The sequence below is a fragment of the Cnephaeus nilssonii genome, assembly GCF_951640355.1.
Source record: "Cnephaeus nilssonii genome assembly, chromosome: 19".
NCBI classification, from domain to species: domain Eukaryota; kingdom Metazoa; phylum Chordata; class Mammalia; order Chiroptera; family Vespertilionidae; genus Cnephaeus; species Cnephaeus nilssonii.
The window spans coordinates 22,559,114-22,584,197 of record NC_137090.1 but is presented as its reverse complement, the minus strand read 5'-3'; the positions used below and the strand labels follow the sequence as shown (position 1 = coordinate 22,584,197).

At 40.7% G+C, this 25,084-nt stretch overlaps 1 protein-coding gene across 2 annotated transcripts in view; it reads right to left on the bottom strand.

Annotated features, from left to right (window-relative positions):
• Nucleotides 1-25,084, bottom strand: part of USP32 (ubiquitin specific peptidase 32) — a 119,997-nt gene that overhangs the window by 46,335 nt on the left and 48,578 nt on the right. For both annotated transcript variants that reach the window (XM_079796980.1, XM_079796981.1), the window contains exons 6-11: nucleotides 20,273-20,404; nucleotides 15,644-15,751; nucleotides 12,069-12,184; nucleotides 11,292-11,354; nucleotides 6,193-6,276; nucleotides 5,154-5,215 (exon numbers count right to left, since the gene is read on the bottom strand). In XM_079796980.1, the coding sequence (XP_079653106.1) occupies nucleotides 5,154-5,215; nucleotides 6,193-6,276; nucleotides 11,292-11,354; nucleotides 12,069-12,184; nucleotides 15,644-15,751; nucleotides 20,273-20,404 (565 nt within the window). The remainder of the gene's footprint in view (nucleotides 1-5,153; nucleotides 5,216-6,192; nucleotides 6,277-11,291; nucleotides 11,355-12,068; nucleotides 12,185-15,643; nucleotides 15,752-20,272; nucleotides 20,405-25,084) is intronic.

Genomic DNA, 25,084 nt, shown 5'->3' with positions numbered 1-25,084 from the left:
TGAAGTGTTTTTGCAAAGTACTATCCAACATTCCCATTAGCAATGTATGAGGGTTCTATTCTAGTTTCTCTAGATTCTCACCAACGCGTCTGCCTTTTCTATCATAAATGTTCTAGTGGATGTGAAATGGTGTACTAAATGTTACTGAATTGTATGCTTTAAAATGGTTCATTTTATGTTATGTCAATTTCTCCAAAACATTTTAATACATCCCAACGAAGCAGTTATATATTAAGCAGTTTTCCCCTATTATTCCCTTCCCCATCCCTTGACAATCATCCACCTGTTTTCTGTACCTATGCATTTACATATTCTGGATATTTCATACAAATGGAATCATACAATATGTGACCTACTGTGAATAGCTTCTTTCATTTGTGAGGTCCATTCATGTTGTACCATGTATCACTACATCTTTCTGTTTTATGCTGAATAATATTCCATGGTCCGTATAAACCACATTTAGTTTATCCATTCATCCACTGGTAGCGATTTGAGCTGTTTCCACCTTTTTAGCTATTTTGAATAGTGCTGTTATGAGCATCTGTGTACATCCTGTTTTCAAATGTTTTAAGTATATACTTAAAATTGGAATTGCTGGGTTATGTGGTAATATCATGTTGAGGAACGACCAACTTGTTTTCCACAACAGCTACACTATTTTACATTTCCACCAGCAATGTATGAGGGTTTCAATTTCTGCACATCCTCATAAAATCTTTTTATCCTTTTTAAAAAAATGTTTTTATTGATTTCAGAGAGAGGAAAGGAGATAGAAATATCAATGATGAGAACAATTGGCCGCCTCCTGTTCCCCACCCCTCTATTGGGGATGAAGCCCACAACCCAGGCATATGCCCTGACTGGGAATCGAACTGTGATCTCCTGGTCGATGCTCAACCACTGAGCAACACAGGCCAGGAGGCACTGCCTGTTTAAATTTTGACTATGTAATCCTGTTCCCAAGTATTCCAAACAACTCTACTTCAGTAAACTCTTTTATTAAGTAGTCCAAAGACAAAAACAAAACAAAACAAAACTACTGGAAAATTTGTGTATACATTGCTTTTAAGAAAAATATGGGTTATAAGCTATATATTGAATTTATTCTAAAAGCAAAGTTTAGTTGAGATCTAGTCCTGTTTCTGAAACTTTCTATTCATTAACATTATATAATGGTAACCCTAAAGCAGGGGTGGGGAATGTCTGGCCTGGGGCCATAAAAGGCCAGAGAAATCATTTCTTCTGGCCCTGGCAAGGCATCAGAGGTGTGTTAATTAAATGTCTGACCAAATACAGCAGGTTAATATTTAACCCTTTGCACTTGGATGTCGAGTGTGACTCGACACGGTTAGCAGTAGAATAAAGGAATCGAGAAAAGCAAGCGAGTGCAAAGGGTTAAGATGATAATTTTGTATAGCCCAAGAATCCTACATAATAAAAGCCTAATATGCAAATTGACCAAGCAGCAGAACGACTGGTGGAACGACCAGTCGCTATGACATGCACTGACCACCAGGGGGCAGATGCTCAATGCATGAGCTCCCCCAGCCCACAGGCCCCAGGCCAGCCAAGGCAGGTGCCAGCAGGGGCCCCCTGATTGCCCTGCCGGTCACCCCACAGATCGACCCTGATCGCTGGCCAGGCCTAGGAACCCTACCTGTACACGAATTTCATGCACCGGGCCTTTATTGATGTTATAAATATCCAAAGGCCCTTGGCAGAAAAAAGGTTCCCCACCCCTGCTCTAAAGCAATGAAAAATATTCAAGGTATTAAAAATTGAGTTATAAATATAAAAATGTGCAGGCCTACCAATTCAGGTATTTTACCTCAAGTAATTTTGCCTAAGTAAATCCTTAACCAAAAATGTACATACTTTATTACTAAACTAGAGGCCCAGTGCATGATTTAATCATGCACCTGGTGCACCAGCGGGCTGGCTGTCCTCCGGTGCCCCAGGCCTTCCGAAAGCCTCCGGCGCTGCAGAAGCTTTCGAAAGGCCTTGCGCTGGAGCAGACAGCTGGCCAGGTCCCCCGCTTTGGCCTTTGATCGCGGGGGACCTGGCCGGCTGTCCGCCGGTGCCCCAGGCCTTCCGAAAGCCTCCAGCAGCCATGGTACAGACGCTGTGCTCGCGGCGCCAGCTCAGCGTCCTGCTGGCCCAATCAGCTACCCCGGCCACCCTGAGTCCCGCCCCCTGCGCCTCCTGCTGGCCCAATCGTGGGCGTAGCGGAGTGATGGTAATTTACATATTACCATTTTATTATGTAGGATTTTCCCATATACATACATTAAAGAAATATAAATAGGGGATAAATATGACCTATTAGTTAATCATTTAAATTATAAGAAGCTTTTATATATATATATTTTTATATATATAAAAGTATAATTATATGATATGCATTGAAAATGGAAGCAGAAAAAACAATATTTCAGAATATTCTCATTTTTTGTAAAAAAATTTATAAATTCCATCAGAGGCATACACATATGTGGTGATATGGATGTAAAATGTGTTAACATGAAACCATCAACAAAAAGGAAAGGAAACCTATTGAATGGGAGGAAATATTGTGAACTACATAACTGATAAAGGACTAATATTCAAAATATACAAGGAACTCATGTAACTCAATAGCAAAACAAACAAAAGAATAACGCAATTTAAAAAAATGGGCAAAGGATATTTTTACAAAAAAGACATACAAATAGTCAACAGGATATACAAAGGTGCTCAATATCACTAGTCATCAGGGAAATACAAATCAAAACCACAATATCACCTCACATCTGTTAGGCTAACTATTACCAAAAAGACAAGGTATAACAAATTCTGGTTAGGATATGTAGAAAAAGAAATCCTGTACACTGCTGATGGGAATGAAAACTGGGATAACCACTATGAAAAACATTATTGAGGTTTCTCAAGATATTAAAAATAGAACTACCATATGATCCAGCAGTCCTACTTCTGCGTATATATCCAAATAAAACAAAATCATTATCTTGAAAAGATAGCTGCACTCCCATTTCCACTGCAATATTATTATTTTTTAAATATATTTTTATTGATTTCAGAGAGGAAGGAAGAGGGAGAGAGAGATAGAAACATCCATGATGAGAGAGAATCATGGTGGATCGGCTGCCTCCTGCAAGTCCCCCACTGGGTATCAAGCCCACAACCCCGGCATGTGCCCTTGACCGGAATTGAAACTGGGACCTTTCAGTTCACAGGCCAATGCTCTATCCACGGAGCCAAACCGGTTAGGGCTGCAATATTATTTATAATAACCAAGGTATGGAAACAACCTAAGTGTCCAACAACAAATTAATGGATAAAGAAAATCTCTCTCTCTCTCTCTCTCATAGGAATATTATTCAGCTTTAAACAAGAAGGATATCCTGTCATTTACAAGAACATGGATGAAGCTGGAGGGTGTTATGTTAAGTGAAATAAGCCAGACAGAAAAGGATAAATATTGCACAGTATTATCTTATGTGTGGAATCTTTAAAAAATAAAAAGTCCAATTAGAAACAGAGTAGAGAAATGGTTGCTGGGGCTGGGGAAATAGAAAGAGGTTGCTAAAAGGGTACAAACTTTCATTATAAGATGAATAAGGTCTGTGGATCAAAAGTATAATATAGTGACTATAGTAGATAACACTTGTATAATTGAAATTTGCTAAGAGAGTATAACTTAAATGCCCCCACCCAAAAAAAAAGGTAAAGATGGTAATGGAAGTGTTAATTAACTCAATGGGGAGAATCCTTTTATAAGGCATACATTTATGAAATCATCACATTGTACATTTTGAATATCTTATAATTTTAGTTGTTAATTATACCTCAATAAATAAAAATGCCAACAGCAATTATCTAAATACAGAGATGATGGGCATTTTTGCTTCTTTTTGCTTAGGTCTACTTTGTAATCTTTCTACAATAAATGTGAACTATTTTGAGTAAGAAAAAATTGCTACTTGTTATCTTTTTTTTTTTTTAAATATATTTTTAGCCCTAGCCAGTTTGGCTTAGTGGATAGAGCATCAGCTTGCGCACTGAAGGGTCCCAGGTTCGATTCTGGACAAGGGCACAAGCCTGGGTTGCAGGCTTGATCCCCAGTAGGGGGCGTGCAGGAGGCAGCCGATCAATGATTCTCTCATCATTGATGTTTCTATCTCTCTTTTCCTCTTTGAAATCAATAAATATATATATATATATACACACATATATATATATATATGTATGTATGTATATATATATATATATATATATATATATATATATATATATATATAAAATATACATTTCTTTATTGAGTTCAGATAGGAAGGAATAGGGAGAGAGAGATAGAAACATCAATGATGAGAGAGAATCATTGATTGGCTGCCTCCTGCACACCCCCACACTAGGGAACCAGCCTGCAACCTGGGCATATGCCCTGACCAGGAATTGAACTATGACCTCCTGGTTTATAGGTTGACTAGAGGTCCAGTGCATGATTGAATCATGCACGTGTAGGGTCCCCTACACGCTTTCGCTTTCGATCACAGGGGAGCTGGGTACCTGTCCGCTGGTGCCTGAGCGGACAGGCACCCAGCTCCCACGCTTTTGATGGTCCGCGGTGGGACATGAGCTCGCTGCCCCAGAGGCCCCTTCTGTGCTGCAGCACAGCCATGGCGCAGATGCTGAGCTCGAGCTGCCGCTGGCGACGCGAATTCAGCGTCCCTCTGGCCCAATCAGCTACCCCGGCCACCCCGAGTCCCGCCCCCTGCGCCTCCTGGCCAATCGTGGGCATAGCGAAGGTACGGTCAATTTGCATATTTGTCTATTATTAGGTAGGATACTCAACTACTGAGCCATGCTGGCCGGGCACTACCTGTTATCTTATAAAATGTCTTATTTCAAAAAATTAAATTTAGTACCAGTGCAATTTTAATGTGAAAGAGAATTTGATTTCAAATTAATCAATACCTTGGTTAGGAAATTACTTAAAAATATCTCGATATGTAATTGTTTTGGAGAAACAGGGTGTTACTATAATGATTACATTAAAGTGGGACATAATATTACTTAGTAATGATATATTTCAGGTGTTAGCAATTTCAACCATATAATGAAAAATACATAGACTGAAACTATAAACTTACCTTATAATTTGTCCTTCCTCTTCTGGAGTAGCTGGTCTTAATCCCAGAACTATGTGACATACCTAAAGAAAAAGTGGTAAATTAAACTTCATTGACTGGTGCTAATGACTAGATTGTATTTTTCACAGTCTCTGCAGAGCTTTCAATTAATGAACTATTAATGAGTCACTTGAGCAAATTTGAACTTTAAATTTTAGCTATTCTTTTTTTTTTTTAATTGATTTTTAGAGAAAAGAAGGGAAAGGGAGAGAGAGAAACATCAATGTGAGAGTGAAACACTGATTGGCTGCCTCCTACTCGACCCCCTATAGGTGATCAAGCCCACAACCCAAGCATGTGCCCTGACCAGGAAGTGAACTGGCAACCTTTCCATGCACGCAATGATGCCCAACCAACTAAGCAACACTGGCCAGGGCACCATAAAGTATTTATATAAATTGGGGCAAGAGAACTACTTTAGGAAAATAGTTAAAATCTAGCAAGTTCTATGACTTTTCACTCCTGGTTGCTTTTCTTCTCTCTTTGTCCCTCAATCTTTCTTGGACCTTATAAAGAATAAAAATATAAATAAATAAAATTAAGAGACACCTTGAAACTAAGATAATCTTCTAACTAAAGAGACTGTATACTTTGAAAAAATTATAGTTGCCTACTAATGACCCATCTCTCTGTTCACACTATCTCACTTGTTAGGAAGGGCCTTTAAAAAAGATTAAGAGTGAAGAAAAAGCAAATTATGATGGCTTTTATGGTTCTCTGTAAGTCTACATGCTTCTCTATCATGAGTTATGATAAGATAAATAAACAATATCACCTATATTCTGCTTTCCTATCTCCTACCATCTTGATTTTGAGAAGGTTCAATAGGCACTCATGTTCTATCTTACCATCTTTCAGGCATGTATAGGATAAGGTAGTTCTATTTAACTAGTATCATATGTGGTTTTGCAGTCCAGTTGCATTAACTACTAAATAATGGAAAATATATAGAATTACTGGTACTACTAACCTCTGAACCTGTCATTTACATTAAACGTACCTGGAAAAGGAGATTCAAAAATTCATTGGCAAGTACATTTTTCACACTCCAGATCTGATAGTCTTCTAGAGTAAGATGGCCCATCTGAAAGAGAAACAATATTAAAAAGATCTCATGCTAAGAATGTCATTTTTTTATAGCAATTGAATAAAATCTGGTTTATTAAACTTATATTGGTCATTTGTCTGAAAACAAACCAATAATTTAAAGTAGATTCTAGCCTAGCCCTGTGGCTCAGTGGCTGAGCATTGACCTATGAACTAGGAGGTTATGGTTCAATTGCCAGTCAGGGCACAAGCCCGGGTTGCAGGCTTGATCCCCCATAGGGGACATGTAGGAGGCAGCTAATCAATGATTCTCTCTCATCATTGATGTTTCTATGACTCTTTCCCTCCTCCTTCCTCTATCTGAGTTAAAAAATATATATATTTAAAATAAAGTAGAGCCCTAGCTGGTTTGGCTCAGTGGATAGAGCATTGGCCTGCGGACTGAAGGGTCCCGGGTTCCATTCCGGTAAAGGGCACATGCCCGGGTTGTGGGCTCGATCCCCAGTGGGGGGCATGCAGGAGGCAGCCGATCCATGATTCTCTCTCATCATTGATGTTTCTATCTCTCCATCTTCACTCCTCTCTGAAATAAATAAAAATATATTTTAAAAAATAATAAAATAAAGTAGATTCTATGTGTTCATATGACAAGTAGTCCAGCTAGCTAGAATAAGTTTAAAAGTGACAAGAATCTGTTAAAATAGTCAATGGTAATGAGGACACATCAACAATTTTGTTTCAACAAGACCTAGAAAATAACAGTATCTTCTGTTTCAAGGGTTACCTATGGAAAACTACAAAAAGCTCTGGGTAGGGAAAATTGAGTGTTTTTTTTTTTGTTGTTTTTTTTTTTGAGGCAAAACCTAAGATTCCACTGTAGCACAAAGACCAATATATTAATAGGTCATGAAAAAGTGGTGTGGGACATGCAGGATGTGATATATAAACTGGAGGATTGGGTAATTTCCTTTATAAAACAACAGTACATTGTGGCTAAGGAACACACTTAAATTAATACTGTGAAACTGAACTGAAATGTGGCACAAAAATAACAACTTCCAGGCATGCCTTCAAGCACCTCCCTTAGGACTTGCAATCTCTAGGCTTCAATGTGGGGAGGATTAAAATTCTTGGGGAAAATAAAAAGTTCACTTTTGAAATTTCAGAGAATTTTAAGGTCAAAACATAGTGGGTTCATTTCTCTTCACCTTCAAAGAGAAATCTGATGCTTTATTCAAATCTGCATTAAGCTACTAGTTCAAATCCCAACCCAACCTTGTTACCTCCAGCATTGATGTTCTTCATTGACTAAAGCTGACTGGGTCAGTTTAACTCCTGATCGAAGAGTCTGAGTATAAATAACCCAGTCCTTTCATTCTAACAACCTTCTAAGATCTTCTTAGAAACATCTAGCAATATTATCAGACTTCTTAAAGATTTAATATCTACTTTACATTTCTCCAAAATGCAGTTTAACATTACATTTTTGTAAGTTGGGTAAAGCAACATTTTTGTGTTGCCAAAGAGCACCAAAAATTACATATACCGTGTAGAAGATGACATATACTTTTTTCTTGTCTGGCAAAAATATAACCAAGTATTTCATACTTCATGTATTCAACAATTACCTAATAACCCTAGATAAATAATGTTTTTAGCTTTTATTATTTAATGATATTGATATATTCTCTTCTCACTATAAAATAACCATATACAATAAGGAAAGATCTTAAAGCACTGTAATTACTGACTTTCAGGCTACAATTTCTATTAAGTATGTTAACACCAATCTAAAGGTACAAAATAATGGGTAATATAGGAACAATCTGGTCACAAATGGATATGGTTAATAGCTTTGGCTGAAAGGTCCAAGTTCCATTCTAAAATGCTAACCACCCTGGATAGTGTGGCTAAGTGGATGAGAATCAACCCAGGAATCAAGAGGTCACTGGTTCGATTCCCTGTCGGGGCACATGCCTGGTTTTCAGGGTTGATCCCCGGTAGGGGGCGTACAGGAGGCAACCTATCAATGATGTTTCTCTCTCATCAATGCTTCTATCTCTCTATTCTTCTCCTTTACTCTCTTTCTAAAAAATCAACAAAAAATATTAAAAAGTAAAAAATCAAATAAAATGCTAACCATTTCATTATCATGGTTACATGGAGTTGAAACAGCTAAATTATCTTTTTAATGTTCACAGCATAGCCAGAAGTAGCAACTCGATCTTATATAAAAACTAGCGGCCCAGTGCACGAATTCGTGCATGGATGGTGTCCGGCCAGCCTGGCCCCAATTGGTGGATTGGGGCTGGGCCTGTTGGGAGAAGGAGAAGGTGGGAGTTTGGAGGTTGGCCAGCAAGCCCCACCTCTGATTGGTGTGGGGTGTACCAATCAGGGGTGGAGCTGGCTGGGGGGAGGGGCTGTGGGCCATTCAGGGTGGGTAGGGGCTGATCGGGGGTGGGGCTGGCTGTGGGGAGGGGCTGTGGGTGGTGGGCCAGCTGGCCCCAACCCAGAATTGGGTACAGGGGCTGATCTGGGGCAGGGGGAGGGGCTGTAGGAGGTTGGCTGGCTGGCCCCACCCCCTATTGGAGTCAGGGGGACGATCAGGGGTGGGGCCACCTGAGGGGAGTGGCTTTGGTGGTGGGGGCCCATCAGGGGTGGGGCCAGCCAGGGGGAAGGACCATAGGAAGTTGGCCGCTGCCCCACCCCCTGATTGGGACAGTTCACTGGCTGCAGTGGGCATCATAGCAACCAGTCGTTTTGGTTGTCTCGGTGATCCAGTACCTGGCTTTTTATATATATAGATAGACAGCAATGAATACCAGTTAATAAGACTGATTATTCCTTTTGGAATTGTGATTGAAGAAAAACACTGATGTTACTTTTTAATCTAAGCTTCTATAACCAATCTGCTACTTGGTACGTCAGTGTTTGAGTGGAAAGGCTCAAATTAACTCAAATATGCCTCACAATATGTAGCTTATTTTCAATTTCACAGGGACACACACACACACATCACAACAAATCAAACTACAGGAGTAAACCTAACAGTCAGTAATAAATATCAAACTAAAAAATTAAAGGATTTATTCTTTATAAAGTACATGCTTATTCTGGCTAGTAGTCAAGAACTCGAGAGGTGGTCGAGAATATGTTTGTATATTTTCAGAAAACAACTCCAAGACCATGTGGATTCCTGCAACAGAGAGGAATTGACAGGACTGCTCCAGCCATAAAGACAGAAGAGAAACAGTCCAGAGATGGAAGACGCTGACGACGCCTTGCCATACTAGCAGTCAGCAGCTGTGCGTTGCCCAGGACCAAACCAGAGAGGTCGGACCTACATTACCACCATTTGTCCACCATACAGAACTGAAATATCATTGCTGACATGTACACATAAGGAACTCTTTGACATTGAAATTGGGACTCAAAAGAACTGTTGGCCCAGAAAGAAACTCACTACAGACTGATTCATTTGCCTCTCAGCATAACCATTATTGCTTGTCTCATTTTCGGTTCTTATAAGTGTATTTCTAGTATCACATGATCTCACTCATCTAGGGGAAATAATGAACAACATAAACTGATGAACAAAAACAGACCCGGAGCCAAAACCGGTTTGGCTCAGTGGATAGAGCGTCGGCCTGTGGACTCAAGGGTCCCAGGTTCGATTCCGGTCAAGGGCATGTACCTTGGTTGTGGGCACATCCCCAGTAGGGGGTGTGCAAGAGGCAGCTGATGGATGTTTCTCTCTCATCGATGTTTCTAACTCTCTATCCCTCTCTCTTCCTCTCTGTAAAAAATCAATAAAATATATTTAAAACAACAACAACAACAAAAAAAAAACAGACCCGGAGACAGGGAAGCATCGATCAGACTGTCAAACCTCAGAGGGAAGGTAGGGGAGGGTGGGGGTAAGGAGGAGAGATCAACCAAAGGACTTGTATGCATGCATATAAGCCTAACCAGTGGTCACGGACAACAGGGGGGTGGGGGCATGCGTGGGGAGGGGTTTGGGATGGGAATGGGTGGATGAGGACAAATATGTGATAGCTTAATCCAGGGGTCCTCAAACTTTTTAAACAGGGGGCCAGTTCACTGTCCCTCAGACCGTTGGAGGGCCGGACTATAGTTTAAAAAAAACTATAAACAAATTCCTATGCACACTGCACATATCTTATTTTGAAGTAAAAAAACAAAATGGCAAAAACACCCGCATGTGGCCCGCGGGCCGTAGTTTGAGGACGCCTGCCTTAATCAATAAAGAAATTTTTTAAAAAATGTAAAATAAAAATTCATTTTCAAAGAAAAGAAAAAAAGAAAAAAAGAGCTTGAGACAGCCTTACCAGTACTATTTAAAAAAAAAAAAAAAAAAAAAAAACTCTTTTAGGAATACATGGACCACCCAGATTAATATTAAAAAATCATTATTTGAATGCCTATCATAATTTGTTAGTTTGCCCCTGTTCCTGACTTCATATAAATGGGATCATACAGTATATTCTTTTAGTGGGGCTTCTTTTGCTCAATATAAGGTTAGCCTTACCATTACTTATTAAAATGGAAGAAATAAAAATTATAAACTATTTTGACAAGGGCTGGTCTACTTAATTTTTATAAAATGCCTAGCTAATAAATGTTTTTATACATAAAACACATGGAATGGACTGTCTTTAGAGTCAACCTGGAGGTACTGTTTTTTTTTGTTTTTTTTTACAGAGAGGAAGAGAGAGGGATAGAAAGTTAGAAACATCGATGATAGAGAAACATCGATCAGCTGCCTCTTGCACAATCCCTACCGGGGATGTGCCCGCAACCAATGTACATGCCCTTGACCGGAATCGAACCCGGGACCTTTCAGTCCGCAGGCCAACGCTCTATCCACTGAGCCAAACCGGTTTCGGCTACCTGGAGGTACTGTTACCACAGATCCAAATAAGCAGTTGGTAGGGATGATACAGAACAGATTAAAATATTATATGCTATATTTCCCTATTTTTGGTACATGGTAATTTTAGAAAAGGATAAGTTAGTCCTGGCTAAACTCACCTTTGTGGTGTCATGTGTACTCAATATGCCTTCTACAATATCAGATAGATCCATATGTAATTCCTTTAAAAAAAGAAATTAAAAGGAGTAATTAGAAAAGAGTTGATACCATTTTTATTATTCAGTGGCCAAAATCTACACTAATAAAAGAGAAAGATGCAAATTGACCGTACCTTTGCAATGCCCACCAGCCAATCAGGAGTGAGTATGCAAATTAACCCAACAAAGATGGTGAGTTAATTTACATATGCAGGCGCCGAGCGCCCGGGGGTGGTGTGGGACACTTATGTCATCGCCATGGTGACGACGCAGGCATTCCACACCGCCCCAGCAGCTCTGGGCCTCTGGGCAGCATGGGAAGGCTGAAAAGTGGCTCCGGGCAGGAGCAAAGGCAGAAAGGCAGCTCTAGGCCGGAGGGAAGGCAGTGCCAGCAGCCAGGGGAAGGAAGGCCCATTCTTGCACTAATCTTCGTGCATCAGGCCGCTAGTATACTATATTTTGACTAAGTATTTTTTATTACCATAAATAGAATTTTATATTTGCTTTAAAAAATTACAATAATTATTCTGTAGTTTCATTCTTACTTTATACAATTTATTAAATTTTCTAAGACAAATTCTCTACCCAATTTTTCATCTTCAATAATGAATATTTTGAGTAGCATAATTCAGCAACCAACAGTAATAATAAATCCTTTTCATTCTCTGACTTTTAAAAAATTCTCCACTCCATTTTCTGGAAGTTACATACAATAAGATGTTTAAAATCAGAACTTACTGGGATATCATCAGTGCGGTTGTCCTTCCAGACCTCTAAAAGTGCAACCACCATGTCTCGCAGTTCAACCCTAGAGAGAACTCCATCGCGGTCAACATCAAACACCTTGAAGCAAACTAAAAAAAAAGGAAAAAAAAAAAAAGAAACTCTTATGAAGGGGAATTAGTTTATGTTTACAAGTACAATACATTTCACTAGAAGGTGCTCTAGTAAAATGACTGAGTTTCTCAAGCAAGTATATCCTAGATTAAGTTCTCATCTGGAGCAGACATAGAAATGTCATTGAAGTCCCCTGAACATGCAGAATTATCTGCACGCTTCATTAATCTGTCTCTCTCAAATTTTAAAACAAAAAAGGGGGCCAATAAATACTACCATACCTAACAGGTTTTAAGGAGGTAATTTAAGCCCTTAATTTCTTATATTTAAAACTGATCACTGAAGAGTTGATTCTTCTAATGATGAAAATATTCAATCTATATTAAGAATCAATGGCAACAAGCTGGTATTAAGATAGTCTACTTCCATTTTGCCTCTCCAATAAAACTAATACACACTCAAGGTTTTGCCAAAGAACAATTTCAACTTTTTAAAAAAATATATTTTATTGATTTTTTACAGAGAGGAAGGGAGAGGTATAGAGAGCTAAAAACATCGATGAGAGAGAAACATCGATCAGCTGCCTCCTGCACACCTCCCAATGGGGATGTGCCCACAACCAAGGTACATGCCCTTGACCAGAATCGAACCTGGGACCTTTCAGTCCGCAGGCTGACATTCTATCCACTGAGCCAAACTGGTTAGGGCCAATTTCAACTCTTCAATGAAGTTTATATATGATACTAGAGGTCCGATGCACGAAAATTCGTGCAAGAGTAGGCCTTCCTTCCCCTGGCTGCCAGCACTGGCTTCCCTCCAGCACCTTGGACCCGGGCTGGCTTCCCTCCGGCCCTGGCTTCATTAGGAAGGACATCCAGAATACATCCGGTCTAATTAGCATATTACCCTTTTATTATTATAGATGATAAGAATTAGAAATATAAGCACTTTGCTAATTAACTCCAAATGAATCACTAGTTTGTTAACTTTCAGTGGTCCATCAGCAAAGAATTTTAAAAAGTTTTTTTTTATATATTTTTATTGATTTCAGAGAGGAAATGAGAGGGAGAGATAGAAACATCAATGATGAGAGAGAATCATTGATTGGTTGCCTCCTGCATGCCCCCTACTGGGGACTGCTGACTCCCAACTGATTGCCTGCCTGCCTTCCTGATTGCCCCTAACCGCTTCTGCCTGCCAGCCTGATCACCCCCTAACCACTCTGCTGCCAGTCTGGTTGATGCTTAACTGCTCCCCTGCCAGCCTGTTTGCCCCCAACTTCCCTCCTCTGCCAGCCTGGTCACCCCTAACTGCCCTCTCCTGCAGGGTTGATCACCTCCAACTGCCCTCCCTTGCAGGCCTGGTCCCTCACAACTGCCCTCCCTTGCAGGCCAGGTGCCTCCCAACTGCCCTCTCCTGCTGGCCATCTTGTGGTGGCCATCTTGTGTCCACATGGGGGCAGGATCTTTGACCACATGGGGGCAGCTATATTGTGTGTTACAGTGATGATCAATCTGTATATTACTCTTTTATTAGATAGGATAGAGGCCTGGTGCACGGGTGGGAGCCAGCTGGTTTGCCCTGAAGGGTGTCACAGATAAGGATGGGGGTTCCCTTGGGGTGTGGGGCGGCCTGAGCGAGGGGCCTGTGGTGGTTTGCAGGCCGGCCACGCCCCCTGGCAACCCAAGGGGAGGCCTTGGTATCTGGAATTTATTTTCCTTCTACAATTGAAACTTTGTAGCCTGGAGCGGAGCCAAGCCTGGGGCTCCGGCAGCCATTTCTGTGGCAGTTAATTCACCTTCTACAATTGAAACTTTGTTGCCTTAAGCGGGTGAGCCCGGCCAGGGTGGGCAGAAAGCTTTGCTTCCCCTGTTGCCGCCGGCAACCCTGGCCTGCTCTCTCAAGTTCCATTCTGCCGCCATTTGTTTGAATTTGTTTACCTTCTATAATTGAAACTTTGTAGCTTGAGTGGAGGCTTAGGCCTGCAACGGCTATGGAAAGCTTGGCTTCCTCTGTTACCTAGGAAACCTTGCTCTCTGTGGCTGTAGCCATCTTGGATTAGGTTTAATTTGCATACTCGCCCTGATTGGCTGGTGGGCGTGGCTTGGCTGGTGGGTGTGGCTTATGTAACGGAGTGATGGTTAATTTGCATATTACCATTTTATTAGAGAGGATTTTAGAAAGACACAGAGATAATAACCTTAGTAAATATATCAGTATTAGGTACCAATTAAATGTAAATTGCGGCATTTTGTGAAATATGGTTAAGATTTAATAATGTAATATGCTTATAAATTATGTTATAACATTTTAGCTAGATTTAAATGACCAATTTAGTATTTAATAAAACTGTGTTTTGAACATAAATTTCACTTTGCTATTAAAATATTTATACAAGTCATAGAAAATGAGTTGTACTTCCAATTATGCAAGGCACTGAATTCTCTATATAGACTACCAGAAAATATTTTCTAGGGGGGGAAAAAAAGAAAATATTTTTTAAACGTTTAACATTTTCAAATATATTTTGGCTGAAATAGTTTCTTTATCATGAACTGTAAATTCATCAGGAAAATAAACCCCATCTACATATATAAAAGGCTAAGTCACCGTCCGACCATCCGGCCGGTACCTCTGACACACACTGACCACCAGGGGGCGCAGACGCTCAACGCAGGGGCTGCCGAGCTGCAGTGACTTGGCAGCAGCGGTTCTCGGGTGACACACCCTGGAACCAGAGAGGGAGCCCAATTTCTCGCGGGGCTGTGCAATGCCACGATTCCACAATTCCACCTTCCGCTGTGGGTTATGTTGTTCCTGGGGCACTGTCGGCCTTGAATCTGGTTTACTGCACACTTGCATTTGCGTTCCACACCCGGTACAACAGCAACTTTGCAGAGTTCCCTCTCGCACTTTGGGACCCCTTGGGGGATGTCAGAGAGCCGATTTCGGCCCGATCCCCTCAGGCCAGGCCTAGGGACCCCAAATGCCAGAGGGACCCCCACTCACTCCACAGATGCCCATGGTGCCGCCCAGTCCTGCCCCGCCAGTCACCACCTGGGACTGCCTGCATTAGTCCCTGCACCGGAGCCAGTGCTGCGAGCTGGAAGATCCCAGCATGAGTTTTCTTCCTATCGCCCCCTCCTCTTCTTCCCCGCCTCCCCCACTGCTCTGCAGACACCCTTCGAGCCATGTTGCTGCCCCAGGAATTCCAATTAATTTCCTTTCAATGTGCACGAATCCATGCACCAGGGCCACTAGTTAATAATAACAAAGATACCAAACTACTCCACAGAGCAAAAGAATAGATGATTGACTCCTTAGAATGATTTAAATAAAATCTCAACATGAGATTGCTATATGCTAATCTGACAAAGTGATGAAAATTCAAGCCTTAATCCACAGATGATTTTACATGGATGAATACTAATTTTTTCACTGTATACTTGCAAATTTTGTGACAATGTTTAACTTACATTTTTGTCTTTCAGCCAGGGGTCCCCTGCAACAGGCTGACAATCCACAGGATATCTCCTTAAAATCTATGTGATTGTCACGATTTTCATCAAAAGCATTAAACAAACCTGTAAAATAGGAAAAGACACCATAAACCACAGTGACCAAACTTCCTAATGTTATAACACTAGAGGCCCGGTGCACGAAATTCGTGCACTGGGGGGGGGGGGGGGGGGTTCCTCAGCCCAGCCTGCACCCTCTCCAAACTGGGACCCCTCAAGGGATGTCCAACTGCCCGTTTAGGTCCAATCCCTAAACAGGCAGTCGGACATCCCTCTCACAATCCAGGACTGTTGGCTCCCAACTGCTCGCCTGCCTGCCTTCCTGATTGCCCCTAACTGCTTCTGCCTGCCAGCTGGATCACCCCCTAACCACTCCCCTGCCAGCCTGATTGATGCCTAACTGGTCCCCTGCCAGCCTGTTTGCCCCTAACTGCCCTCCCCTGCAGGCCTGGTCACCCCTAAATGCCCTCCCCTGCAGGCCTGGTCACCCCCAACTGCCCTTCCCTGCTGGCCTGATCACCCACAACTGCCCTCCCTTGCAGGCCTGGTCCCTCTCAACTGCCCTCCCCTGCTGGCCATCTTGTGGAGGCCATCTTGTGTCCACATGGGGGCAGCCATCTTGTGTGGAGTGATGATCAATTTGCATATTACTCTTTATTAGATAGGATAGAGGCCTGGTGCATGGGTGGGGGCTGGTTGGTTTGCCCTGAAGGGTGTCCTGGATCAGGGTGGGGGTTCCCTTGGGGTGTGGGGCACCTTGGTTGAGGGGCCTGTGGTGGTTTGCAGGCTGGCCGCGCCCCCCGGCGACCCAAGCGGAGGCCATGGTATCTGGGGTTTATTTATCTTCTACAATTGAAACTTTGTAGCCTGGAGCGGAGCTAAGCCTTCTGCTTGCTCTGTGGCAGCAGCCATTTCTGTTGGGGTTTATTTACCTTCTATAATTGAAACTTTGTAGCCTTAAGCAGAGGCCTGGGCCGGCCAGGGTGTGTGGAAAGTTTGGCTTTCTCCATCGCCAGGGGCAACCCTAGCCTCCTGCTCTTTCCAGCTCTGTGGCTACCGCCATTTTTGTTTGGATTTATGTATCTTCTACCATTGAAACTTTGTAGCCTTGAGTGGAGGCCTAGGCCGGCAAGGGCAGGTGGAAAGCTTGGCTTCCTCCATTGCCGGGGAAACCTAAGCCTCCCTCCTGCTCTCTGTGGCCGTAGCCAGCTTGGTTGGGTTTATTTGCATATTTGCTCCTGATTGGCTTATGGGTGTGGCTTGTGGGTGTAGCGGAGTGATGGTTAATTTGCATATTACTCTTTTATTAGATAGGATATTTATAAAAGCAGGCATGACTCCCATAAACTGGCCAAAAAATTTTTAAAGAGTTTATCAGTAGTTTCAGGAAGTTTTTTTTTCCTTTTGATATAAGAATAACTAAAACTTAAGATCCTAGCAGAAATACATTACTATCACTTAGTGTTTGGTTATGTCTGCCTGTCTCTATCTTGTATCAATTTTAACAACTAAAAATGGCTATAGTATGCAAAATAAAATTTAATTAAAAATCCATCCCAAATCAGAAATTATTTAGAAAAATTGAGAAGAAAAAGGATTCCCCTAGCCGGTCTGACACATTGGATAGAGTGTCAGACTGCAGACCAAAGGGCTCCGGGTTCGATTCTGGTCAAGGGCATGTACCTCGGTTGCAGGCTCCTCTCCGGCCCAGGCCCTGGTGGGCTTGTGGAGGAGGCAACCAATCGATGTGTTTCTCTCACATCAATATTTCTCTCTGTCATTCCCTCTCTCTTCCAATCTCCTGAAAAAATATCCTCAGGTGAGGATTAACAAAAAAAGGAAAATAGTTTAACTATACACTCAAAGATATTACAGACTATTCTTTTTATATTTTAATCTTTTTATGTCTATTGTTGAGAGTATTACAGAGTTCTCCCTTCTTCCACTTCATTGCCCACCTCTACCCAGTTCCCACCCTGCCCCAAGCCTTCACCACCCTATTGTCTATGTCCACAAGTAATGCATTTCTATATATATAAATAAACAGGGAATATGCTAATTAGTCAGACGTCACGACCGCTCAGGAGGAGCTACCCACGCAGATGGGCGGGAGGGGACTGCCTGCCGCCCCTAGCCCCAGCGGCCGAGGGGAGGCTGGGGCTGGGGGTAGGCCACAGTGGAGACACAACACACGGAGAGACTTGGGCTGGGCGTGGGCAGGAGCGGAGACACAACACACAGGAGTGCCTGCCCTCACCCCAGTGGACACAACGCAGTGGCCGGCGCTACATGGGTCAGGCGCGGGTCACACGTCCCCCACCCCCCGCGGGGTGCATCCTCGCACAGAGGGAGGCAGGGCCACCTCCTCGTGCAAGGGCCTCTCGTATGCATGTAAATTCTTTGGTTAAACTCTTCCTGCCCTCTAAGATTCTTCAGTTTGTTCCATGTTTCTATGCCTCTGGTTCTATTTTACTCATCAGTTTATCTTGTTCATTTATTTTTATTTTTAACATGCTGTTATTAATAAGCTGCTATAAAGCTCTTCCATGAAATGAAGAAAAATAACACATTATATTAAGAGAAAGAAATTCTATACTGCAGTCTTGTTTGTACTATGTAATCTTTTATAAATGAGTACTTAAATTTCAGAAAGAAAGGGGATTTATAATCCAATCCTGTGGTTTTCAAATATTTTATAAAAGGTAGAAATAAAATGATTTTGATTTAAAATGAAATGATTTAGCCCTAACCGGTTTGGCTCAGTGGATAGAGAGTCGGCCTTCAGACTGAAAGGTCCCAGGTTCAATTCTGGTCAAGGACATATACCTTGGTTGTAGGCACATCCCCAGTAGGAGGTATGCAGGAGGCAGCTGATCGATGTTTCTCTCTCATCGATGTTTCTAACTCTCTATCCCTCTCCCTTCCTCTCTGTAAAAAAATCAGTAAAATATATATGTTTTAAATGAAATGATTTATCAAATTCTCCAACTCAAAAAAGGTAAAAACACAGTTGTACTCTTGAACTGGGTGAAAGCCCAGGGCCTTATCAGTTCTGGCTATCCTAACAAGTACTTCTGAAGTACCCTAGGAATCTGAAGAATACAGATTATATATTCCAAGAATCTAATTCCATACCCTCAGTTTAAAGAGTAGAAAACTAAATAAAACTCAGTAGGGGGTTTAAAAAGGTCAGAAGCAGCAGAATCCAAATATTCAAGATTCCAAAATGATTTTGTGTGATATCACCTACAATTACTCTTTGTATCCCTAATGTTTTAAAAAGGTCATAGCATGCCTGGCTGTTGTAGTTCAGTGGTTGAGTATCGACCCATGCACCAAGAGGTTGCCAGTTTTATTCCTGGTCAGAGCTTGTGCTCAGATTTCGGGTTCAATCCCTGGGGGGACGGCGGGGGGGACGGCGGGGGGGCGGGGGGGGGAGGGGGAATGCAGGAGGCAGCCAATCGATTGATGTTTCTTTTTTTTTTCAAAGTAGATGTTTTGTTTTTAATATATTTTATTGATTTTTTACAGAGAGGAAGAGAGAGGGATAGAGAGTTAGAAACATCGATGAGAGAGAAACATCAATCAGCTGCCTCTTGCACACCCCCTACTGGGAATGTGCCCGCAACCAAGGTACATGCCCTTAACCGGAATCGAACCTGGGACCCTTGAGTCCGCAGGCCGACGCTCTATCCACTGAGCCAAACCAGTTTCGGCTCGATTGATGTTTCTCTCTCTCTCTCTCCTTTCCCTTCCAATAAAAACATATATATTTTTAGAAAGTCATAGAAATGGAAAGTTTAGAGCCAACAGGGACCTCAGAGATGGTCCAGTCCAGTAGTTTCTTAATTTCTTTTGGTAGTTGGGGTGGGGGGAGGATATAGCAATGGAAACTTCTTATGTAAAAGGGAAAAAAGTAGAGGCACTCAAATTGAGGAAGAAGTGGGGCTAATAAAAAACCTTGGTCCTGGTTGGTGTGGTTCAGTGGTTACAACATCAGCCCTGCCCACTGAAGGATCATGGGTTTGATTCAGGTCAAGGGCACATACCTGGGTTCGCTCCCAGGCCCCAGTTTAAGCATCTGCAGGAGGCAACCAGTTGATGTGTCTCTCTTGAATCTATGTTTCTCTCTCTACCTGCCTTCCCTCCCTCCTTTCCATTCTCTGAAAAGCAATGAAAAAAGTATCCTCATGTGAGGATTAACAAAAAACATACAAACAAAACAAAGCAAAAACCTGGAGCTCTGCCCACTCAGTGGCCATCACCCTAATCCCTGGCACCAGCTACTAAGGTACCTCATTGGAGTACAGCTTCATAACCACTGACTTGGTCAAGCTTATTTATGAAGATATTCAGGTGAAGAAAGCCAAACTAATTTATGCAAGGTCACATAGGTAGAACAGGATGCTCAAAACTACAACCTTAATTCCCATTTTAGTTTTTTTCCACTAAACTCTGCTATTTGCAAGAAACTTGCAAACCTGTAATATTATGGCCTTTTAGAGTTCAGATGCATTGGTTAATAATAAGAGATGGGCTCAAATCTGTTTACCAAAAAACACTTGTAGAAAAGAGAATGATTCCTACCTTCACTTAGAGATGGACGAATAGGTGGTGAAACCAACGGGCCAAATGTCTCTAAATCAAATCGTCCAGTCCGAGATTGAGCCTTCAGCAACCAATAACGTTTCTCCAGATCAATGATGTCTGATTCCTCCACTAAGAGTCATAGCAAACAAGATTATAAAACCTCTCAGCCTTCTCTTCTGGGCAGTTTATCTTAATAATATAACTTTCAAGGATATATTTTAATTTCCCAATTTAATTGCTAAAGAAACCCCAATCTACCTAAAACAAAATTCTGAAACACAAATACATTGTATCTAAAATAGCATGAAAAGTAAATTTAAATTAACATAAAAGAGGTTTCAAAATAAAAAATTACTTTTGCAATTGCCCATTTAGACTGATTAAATCCAATATGTAAAATAAACAACTGAAACATTTCTTTTTGGCTTCCCATACCTTTTTTATCTGTACTTATTTTTTATCAGTTTCAATCTCTATCTGGGGTTTAAATCTCTATCTACATACATACTCTCTACTATAAACATTCTAAGAGCAGAATCCTTGTCTGATTCATCCTGTCAATATGGTTACTATATACAAATTCAATATTTATTAAATGAAAGAGTACGATAAAAGATATTATAAGTAACAAACTCAATAATGATAGCAGAGTTAAGAGGATTTACGATGTGACAGGTTATAGGAGCATCATGAAAACATGAACATTTTTCTTTCCTCACTCATCAGAAGATATGTATTTTTAAAACCACAGCTACGCTAACCATGGTTATATAGTTTATATGTGCTTTCCCCCTCTTCAAGTTACTAAAGTATTTCTGATTAATTGATGTTTACATAATACACTAAATTAGAACACAGAAAAATCACACCAATTGCACCCCAAATTTTTTACCTTAATCTCCTTAAAAAACACAATTTCTTTACTGAAGTAGAAATGTGGGAAGACAAGCAGAACATATTTAGAGGGAAAAAATGATCAGATTGGTCCCGGTTACCATTAAAACCATGCTTTAGAGCTCCCTTTTAAACTCACGTTAACTATTCATTTTGGGTTACAGACTGCAGTTCATTAATTAAATATTTGCCAAAAACAAACTATGGTAAATGATATGTACTATATTATTATTATTATTACTCAAACACTTTGAATGAATTGACAGCTGAATACTTCTGAGAAGAGGGAAGGCAGCTAACCTTATTTTCACTTAAAAAGTTAATAATTGCAGTAGTTGCTCTATTTGCAATTCATGAAACAACATCTAAAACATCTATACTAATAAAAGCATAGGTGGTCCTCGCGCCCTCTCATGTAGACCTCATGCTGCCACAAGATGGCCGGCAGGGGAGAGCAGTTGTGGACGATCAGGCCAGCAGGGGAGTGCAGTTGTGGGTGATCGAGCCAGCAGGGGAAGGCAGTTGGGGGCGACCAGGCCTGCAGGGGAGGGCAGTTGAGGGCAACCAGGCCTGCAGGGAAGGGCAGTTGGGGGGGGGGGGAGGGGTACCAGGCCTGCAGGGGAGGGCAGTTAGATGCAACCAGGCCGGCAGGGGAGGAATGTTGGGGGCGATCAGGCTGGCAGGGGAGCAGTTACGCATCAATCAGGTCAGCAGGGGAGCAGTTAGGGGCGATCAGGCTGGCAGGCGAAGTGGTTAGGGGCAATCAGGCAGGCGAGTTGTTAGGATCCATCAGTCCCAGATTGTGAGAGGGATGTCCGACTGCCGGTTTAGGCCCGATCCCACAGGGATCGGGCCTAAACCGGCAGTCGGACATCCCCCAAGGGGTCCTAGATTGGTGAGTGTGCAGGCTGGGCTGAGTGACACTCCCCCCATGCATGAATTTCATGCACCGGGCCTCTAGTATACTTTATAAACTATATAGGAATTAATTTATTACCCATCTATAGATATAATTTTTTCTGGTTCACAACAGCAGCATACAATATTCGTAACATTCTAAACAGTTCTTGGCCTGCACATTGGGCCATCCTACTCAAGTCCCACCATGTCAGAGGCTCCAGCTGCAGATAAAACTCTTTAATGCCAGGATTTTATTCTACTTTTTAAAAAGCCAGGCAAAATATCCAAGTGTTTTCAAATAGTAACACAGTTCTTCAACATTTTTGAGGAAACAACCTTCTCAAAAGCAATGACCTTCTGAGAGGTACTTAAAATGGCTGTAAGCCTTACATAATTTACAACAAGATAGAGGATAAACAAGGAGGGACATGCAGATGTACTATCGGCTTATGGTCTAAGAATCACTAAAGCACTTTCTTCGTATTCAAAGTTTTTAACACTACAAACTAAAATGTGGCAAGGGAATACAATAATATACATATTTTTAGTTGAGATAATAAATGCTAAAATAGAGACAATGTAAATTTGAATTAGATATGAAAAAGAAAAATAATCAAAATTAGTTATATGGCCCTAAAATTAGCCCAAAATACTATATTAATTACCTGAGAATCCAGTTTCGATTACTACAAGGAACCACTGAGGTAGCAGGCTTATTGACTCTTATGATACATTTTAGGAAAACTTCAAAAACTCTTTCTTAGTATATAGCTAAATTCTATGAAAAAATATGATCAACATTAAGGAAAATTAACTCTCAGTTATTAAAACATAGTTCTTAAAAATCATAGTTATTCTATTATTTATTTCACTGTAGGTAAAAAGGACAATCATTCAATGATCTTGCCTGGATCAAATGAAATTAATTATTGAAGAGAAATAAAAAATAATCATTTGTGAGTATCCCAAGGGAAAAAGAAACTGGAAAAATGAATCTGCAAGATTCTCTGCAGTCTGAAGAAGATGGCTCAACAACCACCACAACTGCCACATAACCAAATCTTTTTATCTGCAATTACAAGCTACTCATAAAAGATTTACAAATAAAATGATTGTGTGTCAATCAACTGTCTTTAGGTCCTAAAATGGTAATAAGCATGCACTCTGGGATTCAAACATCCCAACTTTGACACCTATTAGTCATTTGATCTTGAGAAAATTTTACTTCTCATAGTCTTGGTTGCCTCATTTTCAGAATGGAGATGAAATGAAAGATTAAATGAGATAATGTACACAGAGTATAGTGCCTCCTCTAGAAAGTACCCAATCTGCATGTGGTAAATTGGAACCTTCCACAGAGCAAAGTATTGGAGGGGGTGGGGAGAGGAAAGAAAAGTACAGGAACTATAATAAAAAATCATTTAATATTCTGCAAATATGTAATAAGAGCTTATTAATATTATGTGCCTGACAAAAACTATAGATATGATTGTGAACAAAACAACTATGTTTAGATTCTAATAAAAGTAAAAACTGGTCATTTTAATCTAATGTGGAAAGTACAATGAGGGAATAGACACAGGGTTTTCAGGGAGCATGTGAGAGCAACTAGGCCCTGGAGGTCTTGCAGAGGCAAAAGAGTATTTACAAAAAGTCTATAGGCAAGACAGGTAATAAATAACAGGACAGAAAAACAAACAAACAAAACTGTTGTGTTCTCTTATAATTCAAACACAAGAATAACTTATACAAGGACCTGTACCATGGACCCAAGACAAAAAACAAAAAAGAACTTTACTTTTCAGGGAGTGACAAAAAAAAAAGAATGTTAAAGATGATAGGCATTTCAACCTAGAACTAGAAGGCAGTTAGACAGAATGTAGGCATTTCAAAGGTTAGCATCTAAAGGATGAGCCTTCAAACTCAAGAAGAGAGCTGCCAGATTGTATTTGGCTAGGACTATGCAAGTTCAATAATAGGGGATGGAAACACTGATCTAAGTATGTAAAATGAATTACATTTTGAATTTACAGTCTGTGTCTCCAAACTCCAACACTATGTGGAGCTAAATAAATGTGAAAAAACAGACAGGGAAAGGGTATTCCAAGAAAAAGCCAAAAGACTAGGGTTTGGTCTTAGACTATTCTCTCAGATATGAAAAAAAGAGAATGAATTAACACCTGTTCCAACCTATTTCAAACATTTAGTTATATAGAACACATTTACGCTCTATAGGTTCTCTGACTCTGAACATCATCATCAAGATGTTCAGCATTGCCTGGCAGGTGTGGCTCAATGGTAGAGCATCAACCTATGAAACAGAAGGTCACAGTTTGATTCCTGGTCAAGGCATATGGCAGGGTTACAGGCTCGATCCCCAGTAATGGGTGGGCAGGAGGCAGCTAATCAATGATTCTCTCTAATCATTGATGTTAATATCTCTCTCCCTCTACCTTCCGCTCTGAAATCAATTAAAAAAATATTTTTAAAAAATATGTTCAGCACTATTGCAAACATTGTCTATGTCTCTCTCCACTATAAATGGCTTTAAAAATTAACTTGTCATTAAGAACATTGTTTATACTTGACCAAAAAAATTTCTTAGAAAACTAATCTTAGGTATTTAAATAGCAAATTATGATAGACAATATAACCATCTTGATAAACATTTGGTTAAGATCTATTCACGCATAAAAACTTGAACTTTGGGCAAAAATTCTAATTCAATTTCTTAAATTTAAATAAAAGGTAAGATTACAATAGTTTGAAATTTGCAGTTCTGAAAATGTAGTACCTGCCATGACAAAATCTAAAATCTTGTGTAAGTCAAATCAGTTAATTATTATAACTCTATATTGAATACAAATAGCTCCTCAGTTTCATTTGTGATTTACATAAGAGAATAAAATTTGATTAAATATGGCAGTATGTTCAACTTACTGTGACTTCAAATTTCACTTTATAATTGTATGTGAAAAAGTAATTAAAGGCATCTGCATTCTAACATAAATATTA